The 10386-nt window shown below is 48.2% G+C and overlaps 1 protein-coding gene across 1 annotated transcript; it reads right to left on the bottom strand.

The window, feature by feature from the left end:
- Positions 1–296: 296 nt before the first annotated feature.
- Positions 297–9529, bottom strand: elmod3 (ELMO/CED-12 domain containing 3). Its single transcript, XM_067231590.1, has 14 exons — positions 9484–9529; positions 7613–8677; positions 6692–6763; positions 6441–6515; positions 6241–6310; positions 5540–5602; positions 5274–5362; positions 5004–5127; positions 4585–4707; positions 4281–4411; positions 4118–4194; positions 3875–4002; positions 1659–3699; positions 297–1566 (listed from the first exon to the last, which is right to left on the bottom strand). The coding sequence occupies exons 2-13, from the start codon at positions 7649–7651 to the stop codon at positions 3467–3469; spliced, it is 1224 nt and encodes a 407-aa protein (XP_067087691.1). The 5' UTR covers positions 7652–8677; positions 9484–9529; the 3' UTR covers positions 297–1566; positions 1659–3466.
- Positions 9530–10386: the final 857 nt, after the last annotated feature.

Raw genomic sequence — 10386 nt, 5'->3', positions numbered from 1 at the left:
TATGCGTCTTCAAAGGGCCAGGAGCTGATGTCATGCCGGGGGAGAGAAGGCTGCTTTACTACTTCACGGCTCCTCCAACCTGGCTGTAGACACAACCACTGTGGTCAGTCCTGGTGTGAAGGACAGGAGGAATAGTGACCTCTTGTGGACAAAATGCAGAACTGCATCATGCTTATGCCACATGGAGACCCAGGCTACTGTAGGACAGTAACTCATCTAGCTAAACTCAAAAAAGCGCTAACATGCTACTCAAACAACAAAGACACAATACAAGATCAAACATTTTAAATGGCATTTATTTTATGTTTCTCCATACAATACATGAATGTACAACAGCACATATATTCTGAAATAACTCTCTTTTATAAAATAGGGCTTCTACAATCAAGGTACAGTCATAAATGCTCTGTGAGACTGGGGACAACCAGGGTGACGGCAAAACACCTTCAAACAGAACAATAGAGAGGGAGAAGAGATGGAGAGAGAGAGATATGGATGGCGAGAGAGATATGGATGGAGAGAGAGAGATGGATGGAGAGAGAGATGGAGAGAGAAATGGAGAGAGAGAGATGGAGAGAGAAAGAAAATAGACAAATGGTTATTGAGAAAGCAGAGTTGACCCAGTCGCTGTTGGAGCGACCAGCATCCTGCATTGACCCGTTTTCTATTGGCTGTGTGTCCCTGGCAGAGGAGAATCTAACTGATGTTAGTGTGGTACTGTGCTGAGCTGAACTAACGATAGCTATATGATCTCACTGGTAAAATCACCCTAAGATCTGACCTCTGGAAATGAGACAGTAATTCAGAAGGTGTCAAGACAGCAAACATATCAAAAAGCTTATAGATTCATATTAATTTCCTATCGGTTTGCAACACAGTATATTCTTTGAAACGATCTGTATGATTAGCGATACACTGTCCGTGCTTGTAAAGTCTAAGATGTTTCCGAGTAATATTCCTGATGACGAACACACAAACGCATACAGCAAAGATAAACTAGCATCATCAAAGCCACAAGAAAACCAGCTTATCATCGTTTAACACGTGTCCAGAGTTACAGATTGTTCAGACGTACATGACCCTGCAGTTTAGGTTCATCTGGACGTGAGGCCCAATATATAGGATTGTTGTGTATGTTTATATAGCTATAACGTATGTACCATCCTGTGTGTTAGTTAGCTATAAGATAGTGCATCAGGTGTAGAATATACGCTACATGTCAGACCTGTGGTAGAGGGGCGTTTGTCAGAGGGGCCAGAACTAGACTGCTGTCTGGGGGGGAAGGGGGGAGGAGGGGAAGGTTTTTTTGTGAGGGAGGGGGGGGGGGGGGGGGTTGGGCCTCTCACATGAACGAGAGTGAAAGGGAGGATAGAGAGAAGGTTTGTCTCTAGTCTTGAGGTAAGCCATGTGTTTCAGTATTAATGCCCTACTGACAATCATAGTTACAATCATCATATACTCCATGTACAAACGTACTGGGGGGAATGAGATCCCCCCCACACACACTGTCCTCAAACTAGTACCCACAAACAGTGTCCTAGGACTAGTACACATACACACACCATCCTGTTTACACACACACACACACACACACACACACACACACACACACACACACACACACACACACACACACACACACACACACACACACACACACACACACACACACACACACACACACACACACACACACACTGTCCTGGGACTAGAACTTCTGCTAGGACAGATGAAAACCTGACGTATGTGAAGTCAATCCACGTGGCTGAAGCAGTGGCATGAACAATGTTCATGCCACAGGGGTCAGGGCGATGGCATCAAAATATTATGATTGAACACAGAGAGGACGAGGAGAGTTCTACAGCTGAGAATGGTTGTTTCCGATTGTTAAAAACAAAGAACAAGCACAACACTCTTTTCCCTAGCAACAGTCGTACACCATCAACATTCTATTAAGAGTGCAAATTCTGCTATTCATCTGAAACACTAGCGAACACTTGGCAAAATAACAAGAACTTAAGAGAAGTGGGTGTATGTTTATAGATAGAGAAGACAGACACGTTAAACCAATGTTTGTGTGAGTACGAATTTACAATGTTCAATGTCTATAGAAGATATAACTGTATATCCACAATGTGTTTGAAGAGCCTAAACAAGGAGGTTATAGTGTGCAGGCTAACTGGACTTCAGGAGACAACAGACACTGTGGCACCAACAAGAGTAACAATCTAGTGTGTGACATCATTAGAAGGGACAGAGTCGACCAATCAGAGACTCCCCCCACATGCTCAGCCTCTACTGACCAATCATATAGGCAGCCTCTACTGACAAGTCACATGGTCAGCCTCTATTTACCAATCATTAAGCCAGTCTTGTACAACCGATCAGGAGCCGGAGCAAGGATGCTACAGCACAGATGCGCACACACACGTGCACAAACACGCTGTACCAGTACACACGTGATTGCCGTTTTCTTGAACTGAACAAACTAGATTCATATGCTCTTTAAGTGGAGGAATGTTAAGAAACCTGTTGGCTGTAGTCTGACACTGGCCAGTCGTACAGGTCACAGAAGGGTGAGGTGGGGATTTGAACCACGAACCTTCCCCAACAGGGAACCACAAAGGTACCACTGTACCAAAGAACAGGCCCCTCAGATCCAGTGACCATATTTGAGTTTTTCACGTACGTGTTGTATCAAACAACCGCTGCTACATACGTTATTTAAAGTCTATACGTTATATAAAGTCTCTTATATGTATAATCAGCCTCCAACTCTGACGCTTTTTATTTTCCCTGTAACAGTTCCTTAGCAGAATAATAGCCTTCTCACTTAATCTCTAAGTGCATTTATTCATATAATATAATTCAATACATATTTATCAATAGTTATTTTTTTTATTATTCCAAAATATATCCCCCCCCATGTAGGCAGGGAGCTCTGGAGCTAGTCTAACAGACCTCTCAACCTTCAGACTACAACTCCCATCAGCCTTTGGGGCGACCTGCTACACACAGACACATAAAGAAAGATTAGACTGTGTCTACAGCTCCTTCGGGGTGTCTGTGCTGGGGTCTGGTACGGGTGAAGAGACACACTGACTTACACTAACGTACTGGCTTGCTGGCCGATGGCCTAACATTCTGACACGCACTGTGGCTTCTAGAGGGAAGCAGATCTGGCAGCGACGCACCTGGCTTCAATACCCTGCACGGACCAGGTAAGACAGAACAAGTTGGGCTAGGACTGAACAAGGTAGTTTAGGGCAGGGTAGGATTGGATAGGGTAGAACTGGGTAGGGACAAATCCTAGTCCCTCGTTAATGACATCATATTTCTGACATCATTTATCATCACATATGAGAGAGGCTTGGGAGAGGGGGAGGTGTCTCACACAAACTGTCCACACACACACACACTGTCCACACACACACACACACACACTTTCTCTCGTTCCCTCTGTAGCTTATATGAGCCGAGCCTCCCCCTCCATGTCAGGTGGCAGGTCACACACTCCGGTGAAGTGCATCTCCTTCCCCCGCGAGCTGGAGCCCTGCTCCTCCAGGCAGGGCGAGCGCTGCGGGCCCTGGGGGTCAGGGGAGGGGCCCCGGGGAGCCCCACCCGACCGCCTCTCCTTCAGGAAGAGCTCCAGGCGGCGCAGCATCTGCTTGGGGTTCTTTTTGGCGAACATCTCCACTTCTGCAGGAGGAGAGGGAGAAGGTGGAGGAGAAGAAGGAGGAGAAGGGAGAGGAAGGAGGGAGATCAGGTAAAACACAGAACCTCGGGGTCAGAAGGGAGGCTAGCGGTCGGAGTGTTAGTGGAGGACACATATGGTGGCTGGGCCACTTGAGGAGAGCTCACGAGAGCGGGTTACCTTTGAGCACGAAGCCCGAATCTGAGATGGTCTTCTGTTGGCTCTTCCACAGCTGGTGAAGGTGCAGGAAGGTAGCCACGTAGAACTCATTCAGAACCCCCACCACCTGCTGCCGACGGTTACACTCCCTGAGAGAGGGAGAGAGGGTGAGAGAGAGAGATGAAGGTGTCTGGTAGCAGTGAGAGCAGGAGAAAGGCCCCAGGGTTTGGAAGGGGATCGGGCCTGTGGGAGGGGCTTACTCACTTGGACAGCGCCTCTTCTCTGAGCGCGTGCAGAGCGATGCGCGTCATGTTGATGGACATCACGCTGAACGGAAAGTTCTAGAACAGCAGACAACATGGGTGGGTGTCTCTGTATGCGTTTGCGCGTGTAGTACCTGTGTGTATGCGCGCATGTGTGTGTGTACCTGCGTAGGGTGCTGGGAGAGTTTGTAGATGTCCCTGGCTAAAGGGAGAGTCTCAGGGTCCATCACCAGGTTGAGGGTGTGCATCAGTCCAAGGAAGCCCGTACCACGCAGGTCAGTGGCTGGGTCCGTACCTGCACAGCGCGCGCACACACACACACGATGAGTGTGTAACAAAACTACTTGGGGAACACACACTCTTTCCACCATGCGGCAAATCAGCAGTCTGAGAAGTGAATCTGTCACAGGTGTCCAGAGGGGCTTGGCCCTGATTGGCTGCGGTCCCCCCAGAAGGGTTGGGCCTCACCCTGGAAGCCGATAGTCTCCCAGTGAGTTCCGTAGCGCGGGCAGTCCAGCCTGCTGCCGGTCAGACGCTTGTACACCGTCTGCAGCACACGCATGTGCACTGGCTGGCTGTTGTCAAGGGAACCTGAAAATGGGAGGACATAGTTCTGAGAGGGTTCTGGTGGTCAGGGGTCTACAACGCTCTACAAGGGGTCAGGTGGCTGAGCGGTTAGGGAATTGGGCTATGTCACTGTACTTACTGTAAGTCGCTCTGGATAAGAACGTCTGCTAAATGACTAAATGTAAATCCACATCATCAAGTGACCAAATCTCAGCTGTAAATAAGTGTGATATAAAAATGGTTCTCTTAAACAACTGATTGACTTGTGTGCCACACAATGATACAAAAGTAATAGTGATACACTGCAAACACACACTTACATTGTGCGATGGCAAAGACCAGGTCCCTCTCCTCTAGCAGTTCTCGGTGAATTCGCGGCGGGCCAAACAGGAAGTGTGTGAGGGCGGCTAGCCCCGACCTGCGCACGGTGGGCTGGATGTTCTTCTACGGAGGGGGACGAAGGACAAGCTACATCAGTCATGTGGAAATACTCTTCTACTGAGGGAGAGAGCAGACAGGAGACTGATGCATAGCACACACACACACGTACACACACACACACGTACACACACGTACACGCACACACTCACCAGCAGCTCTCCCAGGTCTGTGGTCTGGAAGTGTTGCAGGGCCTCGTTGAAGGAGATTAGAGGGGTGGGACAGGAGTCCTCACTGAGTGCTGAAAACACACTACAGCTGACACACCACCAAGCAGCCTGGATGCATTCTCACTGCGGTGATCCAACCCATATACAGTACTCCTGCCCAACTAACACAGCAGTTAAGGCACAGTCTAACAGTCATAATACAGACACAGAACACTGAGCCAATAGGGAGCCAGGGAATTGTCTGTCACCTGGTTGGATGTTCTCAAGAGCCTCCCACTCATCCCTTGCCTGCTCCAGCTCTGTGTTCTCCTCTGCAAACACACACACAGCTTGGTAAGGAACACACACATAGATACACACACAATCACACAGATAGGTAAGGAACACACACACACACACACACCTCTCACCTTCACTGACACACAGAGGTGTGGAGCAAGCATTCAGCCAAGTGGCCTCGTCTCCGACAAGCACCCAGCTCATCTTCAGCCCGAGCAGAGGTGTGTCATCTGACACATGCGCCACCAAGCACCACACACACCCACCAACCATTCCCCATACACACACACGTCACTGTTTCACGACACACACATCACCATTACCAAGCACCGTTCCCACTGGTGCACTCCTGCCCTTTCGATGTCTGTCTCTCTCCCTCTTGCTCTCTCTACCCCTAGAGCCCTTTCCACCTCCCTCCTCTTCATCCCCAGAGTTCTCCCAACCTTCATACTGAACCTCCCTCCATCATCCATGGTCCCAGCCCACCCACCCTCCCTCCCTCCCTCCCCCCACCCACCCATCCATCCACCACCCCCCCAGCCGCAGAGGGCCCCACCTGTAGGAGCTGCCTGCCTGGTAACTAGGAGACGCTGGGCCTCTCCTTGGGGAGGAGGAGCCAGAAGAGCGTGACACAGAAAGGTGTGTGTGTGAGTGTGTGTGTGTGTCTCACCCTCAGTCATGAGCTGCTCCCCTCCAGCAGCCAGCGTCTGTAGAAGACCATTCTGCTTCAAAGCTGAAATCTACAGGGGTCGATGTGCAGACAGGATGTTAACAAGTAAGACGTCGCTAATAAAAAGGTTGACTGGCAGGTTAAGGCAAAGCCACCGCACAACTCCAGACCACGAGTAGCTAGTAAGTCCAGGTACTCACAGGTAGCAGGGTTAGCTGGGAGTTTCCGTTGGTGTGGTCTTTGACACTGTGACCCAGCGTCTGCCCATTCATGACCTGAGAGAACACACCCAGTTACATGCGCCCTCTTACACACAGTCTGGGAAAGCCCCAGGAGTGACACGGCAGAGATATGGACAAACCGTCGACAGGCTTTGCCGCTTCAGTGATGTGCAGCCACAGATGTGTGAGAGATGTAATACTAACTGACTGTTAGCCGACTGTACACTCACAGGTTTGAGGTGGGAGTGGCCATTGGAGAATTCCTCTGTCGGTTTACATTCATGGGACAAACCATTCAGACCCTGAGGGGGGGGGGGGGGGGGGGAGGAGGAGGAGGAGGGGGTAGAACAGACAAGATATTGGCCATATGAAGTCATTCTTGGCAGTTTATATTAAGAGTCAAGAACTTGGCACAAGCCAGGTAAGGTCTAAGTTTACTTCTTTCCCCTCTGTTCCCTTCACAGTATCCTTCAGCTCCAGGGTGGCTGATTTGACAATGGCTGATGGGACATGGCAGTTTCCCCATGTATGAATAATAACGGAAACAGGCTACATACTGTTCCACCCTCTAGTAGGGGAAGAAGAGGAGTTAGCAAGGACAGGAGAACGGAGGCTGTACTCTGGAATGAGACCCATCCCAGGCGTGGATTAGGGAGTTACCCTAGTCTCACCTGGCAGTAGGGACAAGGTTACAACATGCCAAGCTTGCCAAACAGAGATTATCGCTAGGCAGAGAAGAGGAATTGTTTATTTAGAAGCACAAAGGTAACAGGTGTGGCAGAGGAAGTACAGCATTTCTCCTTTCTAGAAGGTGGGAGTCAGTTGGCTGAGCGGTGAGGGAGTCGGGCTAGTAATCCGAAGGTTGCCAGTCCGATTCCCGGTCATGCCAACTGACGTTGTGTCCTTGGGCAAGGCACTTCACCCTACTTGCCTCGGGGGGATGTCCCTGTACTTACTGTAAGTCGCTCTGGATAAGAGCGTCTGCTAAATGACTAAATGTAATGTAATGTAGAAGTTTCCCCCTGCAGGCTACCTACAGTAGCAAACATGATCGCCATGTGCACTCTCCAGACATCTAACACACTGGTGGCTTGGGCTGTGCCTAGTCCTTGGACCCCAAATAAGAGAACCGTGTTTGTAAAACGACCTACCTCTGCGTACACCCCAACGACACCAACGTCTCCTTCCATTGCATAAGTTTTGGCGTGCGCGCGTGTGTGAAGAAGTGTGTGTTCGTGATCCCGGTTGCGCCCTCTTACAGTCCTCTGGTTTCGTGGGCTGAGAGTGAGGCGGTCAGAGTGGTCGTAGCTTGTTCCCCCATGGCGTTTGGTCCGACACTCTGTCGTGCTCTGTCCAAACACTGTCTCTTCAAATAGTCTGTAGAAGTTTCTCTCTCTCTCACTCTTTATCTGTCTCTCTCACACACACATACACACACGCGCAGTGGGTCCCGTCCAACGGATTGATTTCACTGAACGGAGCTACTTCATCTCAGGCTAGCATGTGTTCCTCGGGAACAACCTGGTTTTGTTTCCTCTTCTTTTAACGGAGAACAAACTAGTCTGTGGTAAAACCTCAGAGTCTATATAGCCGTCTCTAACTCTACACAGCGACCCTGCAGCCAGGTGGCTGTTCTAATATTCTGTGGACGAGGGTGTTGTGTCAAAAGCTGCACCACCCTGGACACCTGATTGTCTAAAACGTCTTGGTCTCTGTCCCTGACCGCTGATTGGAGGACGCCAGTGGGCCTCTCTCTACTTCCTTGCCTCTGTGGATCTCCCAGGCAAGTGAGTCTCCTCCCCCATCAGAGAGAGTCCAGGACTGGGTATGGGCACTGCTGGGCTGGGCTGGCCTCTGCCTGGCCTGGACTCTTCATTGCTTTGGCACTTGGGAACCTGAGGGGCCACCTTGGTATCAGCACAGCAGCGTAGCTACATCCACTCCACAGTCACTTGTGCTCTTTGATGGTGAGAACCCAGCTGTTGGCTCATGTGAAAGTTACTGTCCTCTGTCTTAAAAACAGGCAGTATCTTATGTCCCTAAGACTCGGTCTTCAGGGGTGGACATCAATGTTGGTGCCTGATGTCCAAAGGCTATGGGTTGTTTGTGACCAGTGATGACAACGGGAGATGAAAATCTTCTCCTGACAGGATGCTACCAGTAGGGGGTGGTCATACCATGTGCCAGCCCAACTGGTCGTTATGAACAACTGCAATCTGGGGCAGAATATTTTAGAGATAAGGATAACAGCTTTTGTAAATGTCTCAATCGTCAAATGTCACATGTATTAATGCACATAGACAACTAATCAACGGTCTAATTGCATGTCTAATAGGTGAGGTGATCGAACTAATCCCCCCAAAAATATAGGCAATATGCCTCTAGCAAAACTGATAACTGCTACAGCAATCGAAAACCTTAGGTAGATTTTTATGATAATAAGCGCAAGAAAACTATAATCGACAGCACAAAGACAAAATAATTAGTTAGCTACTTCTGCACTTGCTGGTGCCTAGCTAGTTAATTTGCTGGTGCTCACATCTCCAGATGGCAGTTACAGCTAGTGCTAGCAAGTTAGCCACTAGCTTAATAATATTCTAGCTAGAAAGCCTCTTTGGCGAGCGATAGTTAGATTGGTTTGATCGTCGCCGGATCATTTACAGTAGAGCTAGTTCTAGCTAGCTAGCACTAACTCTGTGCTTCAAATCTATATGCACATTCTTTTAGCGCCGTAGTTATATATTTAGGATTCAAAGACGACTTGTATAACTCTAAGCTATCAGCTGCATCTTTTTCAAACAGATTTTTTTAAATTATCTCCTAGCTAGCTGGCTAAATCTCAGTGTAACGATAGCTATCCAGCTACCTACAATCTGGCATGCAGGCTCATTCTGTTCCACAAAGAGAATTACTGAAACATGCGTGCGAACATACGAGATGCATAAGCATCGTTCATGTACATCCAACTGCAACTCATTATCTACAACGAGATCTAACCAATGTTAAATATGATCAATTTTACCTCAATTTCTCTCCCTCCAATCTCAGTTTGACAGCTTCCCTTCCCCCTGTCCACAGTTAATTGCAAGTGCATCTTGGGAATTGTGGTTCCTGTCCAGCGTTTGGTTTTTCAATTACGTCATTATTTTAACATCCACAATAAACTCAGCAAAGAACAGCCAAAATAGATCTGAATCGTGAGTCGAGTCAAGTATTATTATCTTACCAAACAAGCTACCGGAGAAAAATATTTTAGATAGGCTGTCCCTGTAAGACTGCCAGTGTGGGCAGTATACAGGCTGTGGCATATGTGCTGAATGTATGAAACATCAGTCCTCAGGCCAAATCTGCCCAGACAGGCCGGGCCACCTAAGTAAACCTTTGACATCATTGTAAAGTCTGGGTGGTCTGGTGCTTTTCCTCGTCCTCTCCATTCTCAGGCTATGGCTTCTGACACAGAAAAACGGAGTAGAGTTCAAATGCGGACATCTGAGTTGTCAGAGAATGTTAAGACCCTCATGTATATAGGACCGTGTTTGGTCCTGGAACTGGACTGTCACTTATATTTGCATTATTAATTTAACATTTATAAACATTCCGAATAGAGTTATTAGTGCATCTCTTGGATAGAAACACAATTGGAAAGGATATCCGAATTGTATTCCGGTCCTCTTAAAATATAGCTGTTCTGTTTTTTGAGAAAAGAAGGGGGGGGGGGGGGGGGAATGCTAGGAGAACTGTCGACGCCCCCGGAAATTGATTTCCTTGTTGTGATTCACTGTATTAAATGTCCGGCCGGTCCATTGTGATTGTATTTCTCTTTGAGGTACACGTGGGAAACAAACAAAGCAATGCGAAGAAAAAATTTAAAATATTTAAATATATATTACTTGACAATAAAAAAGTATACATGTTATAATATAGA

The sequence above is a fragment of the Osmerus mordax genome, chromosome 28, assembly GCF_038355195.1.
Source record: "Osmerus mordax isolate fOsmMor3 chromosome 28, fOsmMor3.pri, whole genome shotgun sequence".
NCBI lineage: Eukaryota > Metazoa > Chordata > Actinopteri > Osmeriformes > Osmeridae > Osmerus > Osmerus mordax.
Note: the sequence above shows the minus strand (reverse complement) of the source record. Positions and strands in the feature narration are given on the sequence as shown.

Excerpts from the sequence above, each read along its gene's own strand:
- elmod3 (XM_067231590.1), bottom strand. The coding sequence starts at position 7,651 with ATGGAAGGAGACGTTGGTGTCGTTGGGGTGTACGCAGAG. Across the intron at positions 5,363-5,539 it reads TCTTGAGAACATCCAACCAG|CACTCAGTGAGGACTCCTGT; the intron begins GTGACAGACAAT and ends GTGTGTTTTCAG. Across the intron at positions 4,708-5,003 it reads GGTCTTTGCCATCGCACAAT|GTTCCCTTGACAACAGCCAG; the intron begins GTAAGTGTGTGT and ends TCCCATTTTCAG.